This window comes from Hydractinia symbiolongicarpus, chromosome 4 (assembly GCF_029227915.1).
Source record: "Hydractinia symbiolongicarpus strain clone_291-10 chromosome 4, HSymV2.1, whole genome shotgun sequence".
Taxonomy (NCBI): Eukaryota; Metazoa; Cnidaria; class Hydrozoa; order Anthoathecata; family Hydractiniidae; genus Hydractinia; species Hydractinia symbiolongicarpus.
The window spans coordinates 15961722-15983621 of NC_079878.1; the positions used below are offsets into that span (position 1 = coordinate 15961722).

The 21900-nt window shown below is 35.8% G+C and overlaps 1 protein-coding gene across 1 annotated transcript; it reads right to left on the reverse strand.

The window, feature by feature from the left end:
- Positions 1 to 3811: 3811 nt before the first annotated feature.
- LOC130641583 (uncharacterized) lies at positions 3812 to 7390 on the reverse strand. The gene is made up of 7 exons (XM_057448454.1): positions 7285 to 7390; positions 7100 to 7148; positions 6921 to 7024; positions 6748 to 6831; positions 6549 to 6675; positions 5571 to 6475; positions 3812 to 5346 (listed from the first exon to the last, which is right to left on the reverse strand). The coding sequence occupies exons 1-7, from the start codon at positions 7330 to 7332 to the stop codon at positions 3964 to 3966; spliced, it is 2700 nt and encodes an 899-aa protein (XP_057304437.1). The 5' UTR covers positions 7333 to 7390; the 3' UTR covers positions 3812 to 3963.
- Positions 7391 to 21900: the final 14510 nt, after the last annotated feature.

Here is a 21900-nt window from a genome sequence, read left to right on the forward strand (position 1 = left end):
TTCATAACTCAGGCCTGGTGCGAGGAAATTCTTAATATCGATAAATTTGAACTTTGAAGTGGTTAGAAACATGTATTCATTATCCGCAATCTGTTCGACAAAATATCGCTTTATCATGTTGATATCGTACTTGCCACTGTTATAGCCTATCACCGTCACTTGATTTAGCCATTCGTGCCAAGCATTTTGAGTTTGTTCCGGGAGCATATCGAAATCATCCGGCTTGGGATATATACGTTCGACTTCTTGGACAATACGGATCTGTCTCTGCTCTAGTTGCTCGACGAATTTTTGCACAAGCACCTTTGGGTCTTCATTCATGATGAATGTTGGATGTTCCTGTAGGCTATCGTGGATGGCAACACTTACTGGGATATGCTCTGATATGTATGTCAAATCAGACGTTTGCTGCTGGTTCAATGGTGCCAGGAGAGTCTCGAAATCAAAGACAATGAAGCGGGGATATGGTAGCCGTGATATTCGTATACTGTCTTTGTATGGGGCTCATACCCATCGATCTTGTATACAGCCTTACTACCCTCACGTATCACGCGCTCTCCCCCATGCCCACAGAGTGCGCGGTGTATGTGCCTGCCTGTTTGCTTTGACATGGCCTCAATCCATTGACATGCCGCGTAACTGAAACCCTTATCGGGATAGAATACCTTTTCAGAGCTACTCTCTCTCTCTCTCTCTCTCTCTCTCTCTCTCTGGAAATGCGTTTTGTAGCACTTTCGCAACCCAAACTTCACATGCGCATAATAAGTACCTATAATTGCGCTACCATATCCAGTCCAATCATTTTATGAAGTACATTGTCTAAATGCTGCAGAACAGTGATAGTTTTTTATTATTGCGGAAAATCTAACAAATCTGAGCCAAAAAATGGCTGCCCAGGTTTTAAAAGTGCCAGAATCCGTGGTTCCAAATTCCCTAAAAGTGTTTTTGGTCCATACGGCTCCATTCGCTCAAGCTTTTAGAACCACTTGGTGTTACTTTTACCCTTCCGATAACCACTTTATAGTTTTTTGCTCAAATTTTGATTTTTTACGATTTCATAGGTAAGGTGAAGATCGAGTATACATATTTAACCCAATGTTCAACGTCGTATTTTGAAACAAAGCGTTTTTCGTGTTTTTTTACCTTAATATGCTATAAAATCCGCAAAAGAAATCAAATATAGTTATAACTTGGCCATTTAATGGCCAAATCTATTTTCTAAGCCTAAGCAAAAAATTAACTTCTGATAAGAATGTTTTCATGTCGAAAATGATTGATTTTAGGCCTTGGTCCAAATTTTGTAGATGTTGCGAAAGTGCCATATTTGAGAAATGCATGGTCACAGACCACACCCATATTTTTACAAGGAAGTTACTTCCCTTTTCTTACACACAATGTTAGCACTAATGTGAGTAAGAATATAAAACTATTACCTGGAATTATTGTTTTTACATTAAAACCAACATTCTCTTTGTTATAAAATGGCACTTTTACCACCTATAGGATGTATTGATCCCTACGCTATTATGTTGTTCGGATAATATGTTAGTAAAAAGTTGTATAATTTTTTTAATATTTGCTTTAGGATTTATTGTCGCGAAACCTAACTTTTGCGAATTTCTCAAATTTTGCAAATTTTGATCAAAAATCCTGTGAAACGACATTGACAATAATATTTAAGGACTAAAATTGGTCTATTTTTATTGCTTATTTTGCTTAGTGTTAGCTAACCAATTATAATGTTTGCATGTAAAACTTGAAATCTAAGAAATTATTGTAGATCATAAGGGTACCGGAGAAATTATACCAGACGAGCAAAAAATGTACCACCTGCCTTTACTGACAAGATAATTTCTAGTACGTTCTTTCTCTTTTCAGAAAAAAGCGCCATATTTTGACGTGAGAGAAGGTATTATTTAGCAAAAACAAATAGTAGCGAAGGGTTAACAATGTTTATTAATATCTACTATAAGAACAAGTAAAGGAGTCTTAAACCTCGCGGAGTTTAACTTTGCAGTCCACATAACGTCCAAATTTTATTTTAGGGTTGAGTGCCTTCCAGTATTAGAAGTCCTATATAAAAACACTATGAGCGCTCAATAAAAAACTTATCGCCCATTAACAGGCAATTTCCCACCAGAAATAGTAGCCCAAACTTGCGTTAGCCTAGTTTTAACACTTAGGCGTCACGAAAGAAGAACAGAGACTAACTGACTAATAGAGAATACAAAAGCGCTAACTCAAAAAAAATAGATGAGACTAAATGTTACATTGGATAAGTGAAATCTTTCGCCAGCCAACCAAACGCGACCACTATAAACTTAATGGTATATAGAACCAAAACTTTTATATATACAGTTATTTCCTGGTAACTGAAACCCCCAAGGGACCAGAGAAAACAGTTATAGACTTAAGCGAAGCTCTCGTTAATTCGAACTTAGACAAAAATAAACTTACAATTGTTACAACCTATAAGTTTTCACTGAAAGAAATTTCGTATGTCGGTTTGACTTAACCTTGTTGATAGTTCTTGTTCAATAACTCGACTTATTGGGTTGATGTATTTCTAAAGAGAACCATTTAAGTACAGCTTTTTCCAAACTTATGGCTACGTTACATACCAGTATTCATTTTTCGAACATTTATTTCCTTAGACATAGACACTGAAAAGTTTTAGTTATTGGAAAAAATTAATTTAAGGGGGACCATAAAATAGTTCGAGGAAACGAATGTTCGAGTTATCAGGGATTCGAGTTAACGATTAGTTTTTATAAGGAAGTATTAAAAAATGTCCAAGGGACCGTAGAAAACAGTTCGAGCTAATAAAAGTTCGAGTTAACCGGTGTTCGAGTTACCGAGAGTCTACTGTAGACAAATTTTTTAACAGAATCAACTCATTCTCCCAGTGTAACGTCTTTTTTTAAAGTAAAAGAAATATTGGCAGCTTTTCCAAGCGTTTCCACGCTTGATATTGAGAAAGTACGGTCAACCTTGTCCCCAGGGCTCTTCTGGACAAAATTGATTATAAGGGAGCCATCCCGTCAGAATGTGATCAGCGAAGAAGAGCCCCGGAGACGAGGTTGGGAATACAGTATAATCATATTGGGAGGGATATTTGTTAATATATTTTTATTGCTGTTAATACAAGACGTGACTAAAACTGTTTGTTTATTTTGATTAAATCGTTTGTAAAAATAGTGCTGCTTTAATTCTTAAATGTTCGCAGACGCATGCGCATGATCATCATGAATGTCAAAAAAAAAAAATCAAAAAATCAAAAATTCGACATTGAACGGACGAACCAATCCTGGGTTACTTTGACCAGCGTTCTTAAAAGCAACATGCGCACAAAATTGCACTAAATATACGTGTTTTTTTATTTATCGATTTTGTGTACAGAAGCTAAAAATTTTTTACACATTTTCAATTTTTTGGTAGTCTGGTGATAAAAGATAGCAAATCATGTGACACGCCTAAATGTTGATATAGTGGAGCTGTACCTTTTCTTCAGCTTATTTGTTATTTTGTTATGATTTGGAATCGAATAATCGACTATATTACTATTAATTCTTAGAGTGATTTTAGTGTAAAAAAAAAGATTGAAAAATTGAAAAAACATGAAATACGATAATCAGAATCTCTTCTTACATAAAAAATACACGTGAATAACGCAAAGTAAAGTTAAAAATTAACTAAAACCAAGAGACGTACGTGAATTACCTAATCTTTTCATCGAATACACATAAATTAAATTGACGTGGTTATTGTTGAAAAGCTTTGGAAATCACAGAACATCCAGGATGAACGAGGTTAACATTCGTAAAATTTAAGGGAGGAAAATGTTCAAGCGCTTAAGCTATATAAAGTCAATGCCTTAATTAACATTTATGCTTAGTAGGACACAAGTTCGGTGGCCAAAAAAACATCAGCTACAATCACACAAATTAAATATAAAAACCAAAATTATTTTCGGCTTCTCAATAATCTTCTTTCATACTTGACACGATTAAAAATGGAGTCCATATTAAAAGTATCAAGTAGTTTCCGGCCATCTTCGCTTTTCTCCAGGGTTTCTTTTATACGTACGCGATTGATTGGACCAACAGCAATTATGTTTTTGCAACACCCTTTTAATACCGTCGCATTGTCTTTTGAAAACAGCTTTTCGTTGTTCGTAGTAGCGTTAGAAGAGGGCGGAATAAAATCATCGTCATCATCATTATCATCTTTATCATCAGGAACCTCATCGACCATATGCAAATCACAACCCGCAGTATCATCATATCTCTTTATTTTTTCCGCAAAGGTTTCTTTTGGTATCTCTCCCAAAGTTAGATTGGGATCAAGAGTTATATTTTTGCACAATGATCGAACTTTATCATATATTTTCCGATTCGGAATTCCACACAACAAATTAAAATAACTTTCTTTTTCCACGACTAGGTTCAGAGACACAAACCCTTTCTTAATTTCCGCGTTAAAAACTTGTTCAACTTCTTTAATTTCATCAGCGGACCATTTCCGTCTTGGACTGTCAATTGCTTCAACACAAGTTTTTTCACGAACAGGACTCGATTCCGGATCAACAGCTTTGTATCTTAATAAATTTCCGACACATTTCGCCCCTCTTGCTGTGCTTAACTCTCTCCGACGAACATCGTAATATTTTTTTTGTGTTTTCTCTGAATGCAGGAGCAAATCAGCCACGTCTTTCGACCCCTGAGGGTGATGCTCTAGGACCGCTGTTGAAGCTGATTTTCTAAATATTGTGCATGTCAAGTTCCGAGCAGGCTTGTCGCCGCCGTAAACTCCAGCTTTTTGCCAAGAAGCATTAATTTGCCGACTAATGTGTCCAGAGTCCATTTGGCCACCATTAAATGATACAAAAAGGTACGGACTTTGTCCAATAACTTGACTTCTTACGCTATCCACGAAAATCTTCATGTAATCGTAAATATGGCGCTGAAGATAAAATTTAGCTGTTCCATAAAGGCGAGCTGTTTTATGTTTCTTTACACGAATCCGGAACATGTCTCCTTCCCAGCAGTCATTGTTAAACTCTTGCAGAGTCAAATTAGAACAAACGCCAGATCTTTGTGTGTTCTGTAAACATATCTGCATGAGCAGATACTCACGCATGCAGCAATAATCTGTCTGACTCAACTGTGGACATGTTGCGGATCCATATTCACCAAATAATTTAATGGCATTGCGAGCATTTTCCGACGATTCGTATGTTTTTATTTGTTCCGGAGTCAGAAGCACTTTCATTTCTTCTTCACATCTAAGCGCCTCATGCTCTTTGGCCGCCGGATTGTAAGATTTTGACCAATTTGAAATTCGAACCTGGCAATAAAACAAAAAAATATGTAGAAAAGGCAAACACAGTACATGGTTTTAAAATATAATAACCGAAAGAAACTGCGACAATATGATAACGTAACTCAAATCCTTTTTTTTTGAAGTGAAGATATTAAGAAATCTTAGAAATATTTCGAAGTTTATAGGCAAGCCTTATTTTAGCCACATATTATACTGTTTTACTCTTCCGTACAAACAAGACAAAATACCTTCATCCGGATAATGTCGTCGGCTGTGTAATTCTTAAGGGAGATTTCGTCATTGATAAGGAAATCATAAAAGTGCATTAACGAGGACAAATACTTCTTCACTGTCAGTGGTGCATACGATTGTTTTTCGCAGTAATTGGCAAGAAATTCATTTCTAATGATGTTCCGGTCCAACAGGTCTGTCAAGTCATCCGTTGTCATAGCTTTCATGACATTTCGAATGTTTGAAACTGCACTAGATGCAGTACTGGCGTCCAATCTACCTCCATCAACTGACGTTAAAAAATTTTCAAAGTTTTTTAAAACTATCGCTGTGGAGACTGTTCCACAATCTTGAGCTTCTCTTTCACTCAGGTTGTAAACACGACTTTCGGTTTTCGAATTTGCAACATAAACAGGTACTTCTAGGTCCACTGTTTCACGGAAATCTGGAATGTTGTTAGCAGCAGCAAGATTTTCACGAATAGCTTGCCTTCTCAAATATTTTGACTCCTGCGTTCTGTCTCGCAATGAATCTTTCACATCTCTGAACACAGTAGCATTTTTAAGAAGTTCCGTGTATTCTTCGCCCGTGCGATCTATTTTATGCACGTTCTTAAGGTGCTGGTCAACCCGTTTTACAACAGCAAAACAATCTGGTATCGGGCATCTACACCTTTTTCGATAATCAGAAACTGGTTTTTTTTTCTCTTTTGTAGAGCTTGTAACCTTTGCACGTTTAGGAGGCGCCTGTTTCCAAGCATACGTTTTACGAGAATTCCAAAGAAGATTGACAGATTTTGATCTCTCCATCGTCCAATCATGAACTTGACGCATGTGACGAGGCATATCAAATACTTCCCGTGCGCAATCTTTAATTTGACATTTTTTCTTTTCCTTATTTTTTCGACGTAGACGTTTACTATCTGTAAAAAAAAGAAAGTGGTAAGAAAGCGATGACAATTATTATAAAATTAAACATAAATGACAGTGTCATACCTTTTTGAATCATTTCAGTTTCCAAATCTTTTTTACATGCGTCCTTATTTTCGCAATCTAAAACGCTGCCGGTGTCACTGCTACTACTACTTTTTTCTTCTTGTCCATGTAAAAGCAAATCGTCCGCCTAAATATAATGTTTGGTTATAAAAACAGAAACATTTAAAAATATTAGTTTTAGTACAGAGAAATGACATACATCCTTGTGTGGTATTTCCATGATCGCGCTACACAGCAAGGCCATTGTTTCTGGAAACAAAACTTTCATCACGTAATCGAAGTACTATAAAGAAGGTGTGATAGTCCTAATATTAATGTACATTCGATAATACTGAAGGGTTCTTAAACAAAGTGAATTAAAAATCAACTTACTGAGCTTTTTCTTTTCTTACAAAACATGTCGAGCAGTTTCTCAAGAATACCACCTTCTTGCTCTCCCGTAAATACATTAAAACCAACCCACATGTTTAATGCAGCTAGTGATAAAAAAAGCATTTGTTAAAATATATAAACAATCACACATAAGGCTAGCATATTCTTAGCTAAAATACCTCTTTTTCTCGGGCCAGCATTATAGCGGTCATGTCTGCTACACTGCGCCTGAACAAAACATCATCAAAACAGTATATAATTTATATTCAGTGAAAAATAACACTTATACGGATACGCATGTTTTTGTTTTCTGTGACCGTCATGTGTTACAATATTCAGTACAGCTGAGTATCTTAATAAATACCTTGCCAGTGAAAATTTCCAATAATTTATCTTCCATATTCTCAATCATGGAATGCAGTTCTTGAATAGAAATATCTCTTGGCTCTCTAAATTTGCGGCGTAAGTAAAATTACCAGCTGCAAGTGTGTAGAAAGTCACTTATAGAGAATAGCTAATTAAGTGGTAACGCACCTTTTTTTGTCCGTATTTTTTGTGTCAGACTGCACCTTATCGTACTCAATCACGTTGCCACGAATATCGTCCTTAACATGATAACAATTGGAAATTATTATTTTTTCCTCATAGAAAAAAAACATGCAGATTTTAACTAACCTCTTGCTTACGACAAACATGATCGTCAAAACAGGCAGAGCACATACGCTTGCCGTGGTCTGCGCATTGCAAAGATTTACACCATGCAACATCAGTCATGTCTGTACTGCAAATTGTGCAGATCTTAAATGAAAAAATTGTTATATAATGATAATAGTACGCACATTTGTTCATCTTTTTTATTTACTGCGGGGCTGAGATCTTCCTAAGAAAGAATTTAAACAGTTTGAAAGCACTTAGAAATCCACTCCAAATTACAAATTGTTTAAAAACTTAGGGACGATTGTTTAATCTGGAATTGTTTATATATATATATATATATAAATATAATAGCTTAACTAGCTAAATCAAGAGATATATCTTGGTAAAAAACATTACCTCCTTTTTACGACAGACATGCCCATCATAGCAATCCAAACATATATCTTTTAAATAATCGGCACATTGTTTCGCGTTACAAGGTGCAAGTTCAGTTAGATTCTTGCAGCAAACAACACACGTCTAAAAGAAGGAATGTGATTACCTCATTTTATACTGGTGGAGCGGGATGGAATAACAACAGTACAAGTAGAAAACTTACCTTTTTTATATCAGGACATAGATCTATATTCATAACTCCATTCTTGGAATAACAAGATTCTACGCACTTGAAATCTACATTTGAATCTATAAATAATTATCACCAATTAGGAAGTTTAAATATACATGATAAAATCAAATAAAAGATTTTAAATATACAATACATGCCTTTTTTCTCCTTAACCCTTGCCTTATCAACCTATAAAAATATACAATTTTCTGCCTTAAAACATAGAAGTATGTATTAATAAATTATTATATCATAAGAGATAATAATACCAGAACACGTAAAACACATCTTAGCAAAGAAAAGATTCATACATTATATGTAGCTATATAAAAACTTACTAATTCACATTTATGTTTCTCATAACAGGCTCTGCAGAAACTATCAAGGAAATGTTTGCATTTCCCGTTCGCACAAAGCGTATTGGCAGTTTCGGCCACTCCCATACATATAATACAGTACAATTCATTCTGAAAGAAACAATAATATATGGTTTAATTAATGATGTGAAAGTCACAGGTATGGCTGGTTTATGACGGCCCGTAGCATATTCAACGAGCTATAACTTTACGGGTTGCTTTAAATGACAATAAAACTTCTGCAATAACAACATTTTAATAAAGTGACATTATATTCTAGGTGAGAGACCTCCATAGAATTTACTAAGTCAAAAAGCATGCACTGGGTTAATAAGTTTCCTTACTAAAATAACTTAAAAAACTTACATCTGCAGACTGATGTGAAGACTGATTGTTTTTAGCACATGTTGTATGTATAATATCACGTCCTGTTTCACTTTCCCCATTGTTAAAGGTATCACAAAAGTCACCTTCATCAATTTTTTTTACAGTACCGTCATCACTGATAGTCATTTTGATATCCTAAAATAAAGTATAATACACTAATTTATCATATGAACCTGACACACCCAATAGATATACTGATAAAAATTATGAAACAAACTAAAGAAAGAAAAATATACCTTTAATAGTAAGGGTCTTTTGCAAGAGGGCTAAAAATTTATGATATCAGTAAAGTTCACTCAAGAAGAAAAAATACACAAACATGTTATGATTGGACAGTCCTAAGTTATTACCTTTTTTCTCCATGGAAGTCCTTTGTCATTGTAATTATAACGGATCTCGGTTCCTTTAGCTATGTCTGTAACAGCAAATAAACACAGATGAGGTATACCAGAAACATCTATCTTCTTCATAGCAGAATTAGCATATACGGAGTCGTTGATATACTTTCCCATTGATATAGACATCGTTCCATCAATACTAAATTTTTAATTGATTCAGTACATATAAATCTCCCAATAAAATATATTGTACCTAAATCATTCTGATTTTCTGGTGTTTTAAAAGAATAAAAATAGCGAGAAACGTTTATGAGAAGAGAAACGTTTATGTATTTTTCTCTTACCATAAACATTCTTTTCCAGATTTGAAGTAATACATAAAAGAGCCAGAGTTATTCAATTCATAATCAGTATTTCTAATTGCAGCTTCTTCATCACTGATTAAATCCCCAACATATTCAACAATAAAACTTCCTTTAGCGAAGTCTTTTGTTGTAAAAACTCCATAGCCTAAAAAAAAAAAAAAATGTCATAATAATCTTGATACCATCATAAACATTATTAAGCAAATCACCCTATATATAAGCTATGCCTATGCCATATTGTTTCAGTGTAATATGTAGTAAGCATTAAAACAGTCTATGTTTCAAATTTGTCCGCTGCTATGGGTAATACCAGCGCAAACATAGAAATATAAAAAATTTAGGTTACCTATTTCATCATTAATAAACAGCTTTATTAAACCACTTTGGTCTACTCCTTTTGTGCAAAACGTTTTGGCCTTTTCAAATTCGGAATTCTGATTAACACTTGATTTGGCCTATGGAAATAAAACATATATATAAGACAATACCAGGGAATCTCTTTAAGAAAGTATATCTATTACCTTTAGGTATACAAACTTTTTGTTTTAAAAACAGGACTCATATATTTTTAAGATAGAACTTCTAGTTTTGCAAAAGAAATATGTTTAATATTATATTCTTAACTAAGAATACAAAACACAATTTGTATATTTTTATGTATATAAATTACTTCATAAAAAATGTATACCCATATATCATGTTAAGAATTAATGATAGCACAATGTTAGAGTTTGAAGTCGTAAAAAACAAATTTTTCTTTAACTTATTTATATATATATAAGATTATAGGAGCTTAGGATGTTTTCTTAGCTGTTTTTAATTTTTAGGCAAATCTCAGCCTCAATGTTCTTATAAAACAGCTCCTTATCAAAAACATTTAAATTTTGTATAGCATTATTGAATAGTTGCTAAAAAGTAAAAGTTAATAGGAAATGCAAACTTACCGATCTGCTCCTTGAAGCCATAGTAGCATATAACCGTATTTCTAAGAATTTATTAGACACTTTACTAAATTATCACAATAGCACAATTTATAAAATTAAGCCTAACAAAAAATTGCTTTTTTGTTTTTCTATTGGATATCTCTTATAGTAAAAAATGCGTTTTTACTTCGAGTAACCTATATACTTCAACAATTCTTACTTGAAATGAGATTTTTATATTTTGATACTAATATATATATGTGCATACTATTGTGATATTATTCAGCATAATTTCAATGACTAACACCTATATTCCATTGTGCACTGAAATACATAACCATAATTTCAGCTGGTGATACTCTATAACAAGCATGGCTACAACAGGTTGTTAAAAAAATATAAATCCTGAGGGAGTCACATGATAAAAAACAAACAAACTTTATTCATAGTCATTTTTCAAAAAAACAACAACAACAACAAAATATAGTAGTATAAACAATTTGTTGTTTAAAATATAAATCCTGTGGGAGCATTATGAGAAAAAGCAAACAAACTTTAAGCATGGTCTTTTTTCAGAAACAACAAATGAATATAATAAAATGTTTTGTTACTGGTGTTATAACATATTTTTAATAGCTCTATAGTGCGGTCCTTAAAAATGTTTATTGAAAATAACTTCAAGCAAAGTGATTGTTCTTAACAAAGAATTTTTTTATTTTTTCTTGACTGACTGTTGACAATTACTGTTTTTAAGTTAGATTTGAACTATGAAACTAGTTAATGCATATCACTGAAATTTAAAAAATATTTTTAGCGAAATTTATAACCACTGAAAAAAAGACGTGTAAAAATATAAGCATGTGCAACAAAAAATAAAAAATAAAAATAAAAAATGTCCAAACAAATCAAATCTAACAGCCGTTGCGTAAAAAGCGATATACGCTAAAACTGTATACTTAATACTAGACTTTTTAATAGCAAAAATTTGTTGCTCCGTCTTTTAACATAAAAAAGTATATACACTTAAAAACATGTATATATTGCCCTTGGTATTCTTAAATAAACACTGGTCTGATAAAAACTAAATAGAAGATCCAGACAGGATTTGCACCTGCATATTCATGTCTTCAAATTAACAGAATACCAACTGAAAGCTGGATCATAAACACTTTATAAAATTCAGAGCTCTTTAAGAAAACAAAAACCAACACAAGCATGTGAAAACTCCTGTGCATGCAAACATGCCCATTTCTGGGAAATGAGATAATAGGTGAGGCATTAATTGCTTTGCTAGTTCTGAAACAAGTTTGTCTAGCTGAGTCACTAGATCATTGCACATGCTAAAGCCACCCTCAAAAACATAATTGGTTAGAGTCACCCCACCGACTCACTTTGAAAGGGGAAAGTCGAGTCAGGGAGCCAGTAAATTTGTAAAAAATAAGCCAAACAATCCATGAACAAACTTCGACACACAACAAAATCCACCATTTACCTTTTCAGCGGTCCTCCGAATTACAGTCGTTATGTCCGAATGTTATTTCGATAGGGGACTGTGCTGCACTACTCAGTGCTATACTTCTCTGCTTCGCATTTATACAACAATACAAGCGAAAACCATGGGAACAACACTGACTGATAAAAATCAAACTTGAAACGAAGGCTAAAGATACAGCTGGCGTACATTTAAAACGAATAACAAAATATGGCTTCGAAATATAGTATTTTTGTAATTTTTCAGGAAAAATTTTTACACGACCGACCGACTTACTTTTGAAATTAGAAATGATGCTAACCAAACATATTTTCGACGGTGGCCTAATCAATAATTTCTTACAAAACATACGTAAAAGTTGAATAAAAGACTTTAAAAAATATTCTTTTAACCTTATGTTGTCTAAAAGAAAGAATTTAAAGTGAGCTGGCGTTTGATAACTCATGACAGTGAAGTTTTTTTCTATGTGTACAAACCAGAGGGGGGCACTAAAGTATTTTTATATAAATATACTGGTTAACTTTAAAAACATTTAAGGTTTAACATATTTGGGATTACGTCTTACTTCTGATTATACCCAGGGCAGGTTGTTTTGGGGTGAGAATGATTTTAAAAAGCTCAAACTATAAGCTTTAATAAGCAAAAATCTATTCTCCTGGCCAACAAATATGACGTGATACTTTTCAAGCAATGCCCATGCAAGGCCCATGCTTTCCCTCAACTGAAAGTTGTACCATGTGACATTCTGACTGGAAGAATTCAAGATTCATTTTATAACCCTTGTTGTCCATCACTGACTATTGTACTATTGTTGGAAGAACTCAATGGAAAATGGCATTTGTAGAAAGTTGTAGCTCACTAGCATCTTTTTCACATGCCAGACATATGTTAGAAGAGCCCATAGTTAAAATATAAACAAAGAAATCTAGCAAGCTTAAGTACTCTAGTAAAATAATCACTAGCTAGCTAGCTACAGACAAAAATACAACGTTAACCAATCAGATAGGTGGAACAGTCAATCGCTGCTGAAAAAAATGCCCTAAAAATACAGTAGAAATAACAAGACAACACAAGATAACAGATACTACTTGCATCATGGCATGGCTAGCGATAACTGCTTTCGCAGAAAGCAGGACAAAAAGAAGTGCTTGACCCGACCCGTGGTGGTAGAAGCCGAACCGTTTCAACCATTCTCGACTATTCAAAACCTCGGTCAACTTGGGGTAACTGATAACACAGGTCGAATCAGTTCTCAATTTTTCCAAACCTTAGTGTTATAAAAAGTTGTTATAAAGCACATGTTAAATTCAGAACCAATCCAACTTATTTCAATATAAAGAATTACTTAGTATTTTCTGCAAATTTATTTTTGACAAATTTATATGCTGTCATCAGTGCCATAATTCAGGAACTGAACTACATACGTAAAAACATATATATTTGGTTTTTAGATGAGAAGGTAGCTATCAGAAAACACTAAAGCGCCGATAAGCCGAATACACCGTAAAAAGTGCGGGTGTATTCAAGCGAGTTCGGCGTTTTGAAAAAAATTATTCGCCCGAAAAACCCTGCATAGGCCCGGACAATGCCCGAAAAAAACAAAACAAACAACAACAATAATATATGATTCAAATAAACTATAAAAATTAAAATAAACTTACTATGTGGTAGCAAAGTTCTTAGAAGAACTGTTTTTGATGGTTTTTGAAAAAGTTTATTTCATAATAAAGTTAAGGAGTTAATAAAGTTTATATAAACTTTATAAACTCCTTTCTCTTCAAGCGCCTTTTTCCCAATCATCACCTGCATGGTTTGTTACAAGGAATTGCATTTCGGGAATGTTCCGGGCGAGTTCAAATTGCGGGCGGTTTCAGGGGACAGCCGCCAATTTTATTTGAAAAGTCGCCCAAACTCGCCTGTATATATGCGGGCTACGGCTTATCGGCACCCTCTTTCAGAAAACGTCAGACGTATAGTTCCGGCAATACCTAACATTTATATTTCCCCTTAAGAACACTGCAATGATCAAGAAACAAAAAAGATAATATATACTTGAGAGAAATAGCATTTCCAGTGCAATTTTTCTCTTATATATAGCTATATATATAGCTATACTACTACTACTTAATGTTAAAGCCTGCTGTCAGTAATGACACTGACAAATGAGACTGTATTATCCCTCAGCTAGCTAGCTAGCTAGCCAGCTATAAAGCAAAATACTTTAGACCATGAAGAAATATGTGTATTTTCAATACAGCTCATTAGATGAGCCAGCCCTAGCTAGCTTGGTAGCAAAGCTTTCTGTTGCTCGCTGTAAAGTCAAACTACTATAAACCATAGAGAAATATGTGTTAACTTACAACAAAGTTTGTTAGACGTTTAATATAAGAAATAACTTCAATAACTTACTAAAAACAGTATAAACAGTTGGTCAAAAGCTGCTAGCAGAATGAAAATATCCCCGCTTATGTTTTTAAAAATTTTGCAAACGAGATATCCGCGCATGCGCGTAGGGAGCCCTCGGGTTGCGAAAGTGCCAGGGGACGAAAGTGCCATAGGCGCGGTGGTAAAAGTGCCATAAATAAGGTGGTGAAAGTGCCGTATGAGTTGCGAAAGTGCCATATGAGTGATAAAAGTGCCATACAAGTGGCGAAAGTGCCATAAATAGAGTTGCGAAAGTGCCAATACATATCCCTCTCTCTCTCTCTCTCTCTCTCTCTCTCTCTCTCTCTCTCTCTCTCTCTCTCTCTCTCTCTCTCTCTCTCTCTCTCTCTCTCTCTAATTGACTTTTAACTAATTGAATAGCGGAGAATCCAAAGAACAAATAAAAAAAAATCGAACATTTCGTAGGACCACTCCTTTATGATTTTTTAAAAAGTATCGGAGAGATAGAGAAATGTTCGTTCTGGCACAGTCGACGTCGACCAAAGGGAAATTCCTAATAATGTTATTAGCCAACACAAAATAATATGAAATGATATCATCTGCCAATAACCAACACATAATAATATATAAATGTAAGATACATGACGTCATATGCCAATAACCTACATAAAATAATATTAAATGATAGATATATTAAATACTAACACAAAATCATATAAACGAAATCACATGACGTCATGCGAAATATGCTATTATACAGAATACTAGTCGATAAGGCCCGTGAAAAAATCCACTCAGAGGCAGGATAAAAATTTTGATGACGTCAGCAACCTATCCAATAAAAATTTAAAATTTTGTTTTCACGTTGCCTCTATTGTGTAGACCTTAAAGCGCTGATCAAGAAAATATATATGATCATGTGCTTTTGATATAAGCGGTTAATAAGATATAAGGAAGGTTTTAAAAGTTTTGCTGACGTCAGCAATGGCCCCAAGACCGAAATTTTTTTTTAGAAATTTGTATACTTGTTGCCTTCATTGCATAGATATTGAACCGCTGGTCAAGAAAATGTATAGGATCATGTACTTTTGACAAACGGTTGCAGAGATATTGGGCTTTAGAGGTTTTTTGATGACGTCATAAAGCCGTCCATTCCAAAACGGATTGTGGTGCCAGGTTTTAAAAATTACCCAGGTTGGTCCTAGGTGCTCCCTAGTTACCTACGCGGTGAAAAATCATTGACGTCACCACCTCGTTTCCAAGTTATTTGGCCTCAAAGTTTTAGGTGCACTGTAATGGCTTCATTAATTTAATAAAAGGTATTGACGTTAAAGTAGTGTTATTGACGTCGCGCCGTAATTCAGAAAATTTAACATATTAGACATAAGTTTTTCGGCGACATCAAAGGAAAATAAGCATATCCACTTTGCCTGTTACAAACAGACACAGTCTCTGTATTAATATAAGAGACTAGTCGATAAGGCCCGTGGAAAAATCCACTTAGGCAGAAGGACAATGGAAAAGTAGGTTGTTTTAGATTTTTTGCTGACGTCAGCAGTACAATTAAAAAAATATTTGGCGAAATTTATTTTATTCGTTGCCTGTACTATGCAGATGTTAAAACGCTGACCAAGAAAATGTATATGATTATATCTTTTTGATAAGCAGTTAATGAGACATAAGGGTTTTAACATTTTGCTGATGTCAGCAATGGCCAGTCAAACCCCCTAAATTTTTTTTTTAGAAATTTGTATACCTGTTGCCTCCATCGCATAGATCTTGAAACGCTGATCAAGAAAATGTATAAGATGATGTACCTTTGACAAACGGTTGCAGAAATATTAGGGTTTAAAGGTTCTTTGATGACGTCATCAACCCGTCCATTCCGAAACGGATTCGGGGATCCGGGTTTGGGAAAATGACCCAAATTGATCCTAGGTGGTCCCTAGTTACCCACGCGGTGAAAAATCATTGACGTCACCTCCTCGTTTCCAAGTTATTTGGCCTCAAAGTTTTAGGTGCACTGTAATGGTTTCATTAATTTAATATAGGATATTGACGTTAAAGTAGTTTTATTTTCGTAGCGACGTAACGTCAGAAAATTTGACATATTAGAGATGCATTTTTCGGCAACATCAAAGGAAAATAAAGACATCCACTTTGCCTGTCACAAACACACAGACAGACACACTTAGCGTATTATTATATAGACTAGTCGATAAGGCCCGTGGAGAAATCCACTTAGGCAGATGGGCAATAGAAAAATAGGTTGTTTTAGATGTTTTGCTGACGTCAGCAGTGAAGATCCCAAAAAAGTTAGAGAAATTTATTTTATTATTTTATTGTAATGTGTAGAGGTTGAATCACGCTGATCAAAATAATGTGTAGGATGATATGTTTTCGAGGAACGCAAAAAGAGATATAAGTGTTTAAAAATTGTGCTGACGTCAGCAAAGGCCCGTGAAAACACAAAAATTTTTTTTTCAGAAATTCATGTACCTGTTGCCTCCCTCGTATAGATCTTGAAACGCTGATCAAGAAAATGTATAAGATGATGTACCTTTGACAAGCGGTTGCAGAAATATTAGGGTTTAAAGGTTCTTTGATGACGTCATCAACCCGTCCATTCCGAAACGGATTCGGGGATCCGGGTTTGGGAAAATGACCCAAATTGATCTTAGGTGGTCCCTAGTTACCCACGTCGTGAAAAATCATTGCCGTCACCACCTCGTTTACAAGTTATTTAGCCTCGAAGTTTTAGGTGCGCTGTAATGGCTTCAGTAATTTAGTATACTTTTCTTTGACGTCAATACTATTTTAACGGTAAAGTTTCATAAATTACAGAACAATTTTATAGGCGATGTTTTATAGAATTTGACAAAGAAAATTGTAAAGAATATAATCCACTTTGCAAAAGTGACAGACAGACACACGGAACTGGCGTATTATTATATAGATGAGTAAAAATTATCATGACCGTGCTAGAAATTTTGCTGATTGAAAAAAATATATATAACAAAGATGTCCATTAATGATTATCTCATAATGCCTGATCGAATAGTCCGTGCTAATTCATGGACACTAATGTTTGTACCCGATCATTTAAAGACACAGGAAATATGTACTGCCGTAGTTCGTGAACATTCCTGGACATTAATGTTAGTACCCGATCATTTCAAGACACAGGAAATGTGTGACCGAGCAGTTCGCGAATAACCTAATATAATCGAATATGTTCCGGATCGTTTCAGTAAAAAATAAAGCATGACGATTGAGTATTGTGATGAATGTAGAATTATTCTCGATAAATATGACAGTGTGGACGGAGGTTAATTATTAATAGAAAAATGCTGTGTTGGCAACACTATATCATGTGGCTCACCTACAACGGAGGAATATGTCCTTGTAAAAAGCCCTAGTTGAACTCCAGTTTCCATAAATAAATGTTCAAATTCAGTAATGAGAATTTTAACTCAAGAGACTTTTATGCCAAAGCGACTCCACTAAATATTGAAGATGTAAATATTGAAAATATCGTGCTAAGCGATCCTATTCCAGCAAACAGGGCAAAGATGAACTCTTCGTCATTGGTTATAAAAATAGCGACAACAAGCTATCATCTCTATTGATCAAAACACCCAAAAAGCTCTATTCCAATGGTGCCTCGCGCTGTAATGAGGGCTGCTCTCTTAACATGTCATTCGATATATATAACCATCCCGAGTGGCTAGAGAAGTATGAGAGTATCCTGACCAAGGTAGAGTCCTTGGAGGGTCATTGCTTCACCACCCCACCTGTGAAAAAGGTAAATACTTCACTACGAAAGTGAAGGAGTGGGAGGGTAAAGTCAGAACCGATTTTCATTCCAAAAAAGTACCACTAAAACAAAGCTGCGAGTGCAGCGCCATAATCAAGCTATCTGGCATCTACAGGCAAGGTTCAAATTACTACATGCAAACCTACTTGGAGGAGTGCAAGTATATGGTTGTCGAGTTTTATGGCACCAGACATATTATCGATTCAGATAATGACGATGAAGAACCATTCATTGTGGTATAGTAAAAAACTCGATAGATTTTGTATACAATGTTGTATACAAAATAAACATGAACGAGCTTAAAAAAGAGGCAAAGAAACTAGGTATACGTGGATATTCAACTATGAAAAAGGGTGAAATTATAGCCGCGATTAATAAGGTAAAATATAAAAATATTGCAACACAAACACTTGGGTCTTATTGCAAGCCATGCTCGGATATCGCAGCTATAAAAATACTCGATGAGTACATCAGAGGCTTGGAAGCAAAACAAAAGCGAAATATCATCTATGACGGTTATTTTATGATCGATAAAGATACCGGTGAAGTGCTTGGTGTAATTTAATGTTTTGTATAAAACATTAGATTATGAATACGCTGGCGGTTCGTCTAGGTAGCGCGTACATACTGCGCAGACTGCAAGTTTTTTAACAATTCTACTCTCGTCTCATCGCGGCCTTTGGCTATTAATTGTTGCCTTTCTTGGTTATTGATTGTTTCCACGATCTTTTTCGTACGTTGTCGAATCTGCTCCTTTAACAGCATATATTTTTGCTTCTCTTGGTTTATTAGTGAAAATTCATAATCACTTATCACTCCATTCTCGATACTATTCAGCTTCGTTTCCGCTAATAATCTTATACTATCAAGTTTCTTACGTTTATAGTTCAATTTCCTTCCACCCTGTTTCAGGGCAGTCTGCCCTAATCCAACGGCTATGGCTATCCCACCCATTGCGACGGCGAGTGGTACACCGATACCACTCAGCATGCTCCCAATACCAACACCTGATGTTATAACACTTATTGCTAATAGCCCGTGATCCATGTAGTGTACCCAGGTTCCATGCATACCAAATTTTTTAGCGAGTTTTTCACGCTGTTTAATTCGTTTATATTTCGTAGGTATATCTCGATCTCCTCGATCTTTTTGAGGCGATAGACCTGACTTCGTTATTTTCTTGATCCGGTGCACTCGGCGGTAAGCTCGGGTATAATTTCATAATATCTGTCATATTTATTCTATCAGTAAGTGCATCGTTAGTCCTACAAATGACACGTGTTTATCAGGGTGATATTCATCCGTTAACATGAACTCCAGTCTGTCTGTTAAACCTTTCAACGGAAGGTAAACAGGGTTATCGAAACTCCACGTCAACATGTCTCCCCATGCGTTCCCTTTTGTTGGAATTACGGCTAAAATTTTTGATTTTTTACCATCCACCAAGCAATCATCCTCATCTAGCTGAGGGCAAACAAGCCTCAGTCGCTGGTACACGTCAGTTCTGTAGAATGACTCATAGTCACCTTTCATATAGTATTATTTACTGGGATTGTAGAGTAGACCCAAGAGCTCTTGTAGTTGTCGATGAATCACTACAGTAAATCCGTCATTAACACGTAGCCTGCATAGTACATCTTTAAGAACAAAAAGTTGTATCTTGCCCTGTGCTTGGGTATTGACGATGGCCGCGATATCTTCAATCTTATACAGGCTATTCATGATTTCAATTCTAGTAACCGTCTGATCAGGACCTACTTTACGAATGGTGAAGTCATTATTGCTATATATATTTAACCATGTAAGTCGAATGCTAATCGCCTTGAGAGCGATCTTAGTATCCTGCCCTAGGTAGTCCTCAAAAATCGTAGGTTTCTCTATATCTGTGACATACAGCTCTCGCATCTTTCTTTAAAGAAATAATGAATATTTATAGCTATAACCCACTGGTAAAGTATGCCCCTCATGGGCGTTATCTCGAGAGACTCAAGGGCTCGGACCTTACCAAGCAGGATATCGTTGTTGATGCCAAAGGCTCGTCATTTAAAGTAAAATTCCCAGATATCTTCGTGTACTATGTTTTCCGCAGCAATACCTGGCAAAACCACCCCTTCGGCCTCTGGTCGACACAATTGAATTTTGCGGTATTTTGCGCTACATCGGCAAGCGGCAATTCAATGCAGCACTTTAATTCTCCATTACCCCTTGTTCGCGCTGTTTATCGATTCCATGTCTATTTCCAAATTCGAAAAATATTAGCCTGGCTATTCCCGCTTCAATATCTAACCCATTCAATAATCAAAAGCTCCAGCAATTAGCACGTGAATTTGGTGTATCTTCAAATGAGCAAAAATGGAAAAATGAGAGTATTTTCAGTTCGTGGCAAGCCAAACGTAAAGATTTTCCTGGTGCGGGATCTAGTTATTTCGACGAGGGATCATGGAGCAGATGGGTAATCGAGAAATCGATCGGCTTAACCCGTATTGGCATTGGCAAAGCGTAAGGTTCTACGCGTATTTGATTCTGGAGAGCCAAGCCATCGCCCTCTCTAAAATAATCGGGAGTGAGGGCTTCGCGATTGATGCTCAACGACTATACTTGACGACATTCAAACAATTGGTGATTAGACCCACGTCGCTGGGTAGGGATATCAGTGAATTCGAGGATGTACTTAGATATGCGAGATCCAACGTAGCCTTCTCGGTAGCATACGGGGTTTGTATGATCCCCTCAGATATGAACCTGAGGACCGGGAATGTCCAAGGATTTAACAAAAAGATTCTTATAAGTCGGGATCATTTTAATATCGGTATTAATCCCAATATCAATGCTTCGCGTACTGTTGCCAAGCCCATACCGAGGAAGCATCAATGTCAGCCTTCCCAGGTTGAACGATCAGGACATCATCCGCCACCAGCCTCCTCCGAGGAAGCTGCTGCTCACGAGGAAACAAAGGTTCTCGTTATCACGCTAGGAGTAGGGGCATTCTAGCATATATTTGGCTAAAAAAATAGATGTAATAGTTGTCTGGTAAGCTAGTGGCTTACCAGAACGTTCCATACTTACTATCTCTTCTCAGCCTTATTCCTCCTATTACTCACATAAGTCACTACAATCCCTACGGCTCCTGCAATTGCTAAATATATGTGCCTCGCTACATAATCCACAATCTTGGCGGCTACACGGAAAAAGAACGATACGATGGTACCGATGATCCCTGGGAGGGCAGCTCCCGCTTTGCCAGCAAGGTACTTTAAAAATTTCCCGAGTCTCTCCAATTTTTTTTGAATGAATCCTTTGCTACCACCACCTCCTCCCGCACCTGCTGCCCCACCACCCGTGAGCGCCAGGACCAGGGTTGATATCAGTAAGCCCACGGCTGAGACAATGCTGGCAATAGTAATACCTTGTTCTTTGAATAGAATGCTGAGCTTCTCCCGTAATGAGGTATCATCTCCAACTATTTTCATGAGGGTGTCTTTGATATTTTTCAATTGAATCTGAATTTTCGATGATAGATGTTCTTCTATTGTCGCCTTTCGGTCATCCTTTAGCTTTTTACGATCTTCCTTGGTCTTATCGAGGTCCTTATCCAAGATAGCTAGCTGTTCCTCACGTCGGACTCAATCGTCTTTGCCTCAAGCCTCTTGATC

Bases quoted from the DNA above. Each gene is read 5' to 3' on its own strand.
- LOC130641583 (XM_057448454.1), bottom strand. From the start codon at position 7,332: ATGATTGAGAATATGGAAGATAAATTATTGGAAATTTTCACTGGCAAG. The intron at 6,676-6,747 runs GTATGTCATTTC...CATTATATTTAG, and splicing joins TGGAAATACCACACAAGGAT to GCGGACGATTTGCTTTTACA. The intron at 6,476-6,548 runs GTATGACACTGT...TTTTTTTTACAG, and splicing joins AACTGAAATGATTCAAAAAG to ATAGTAAACGTCTACGTCGA.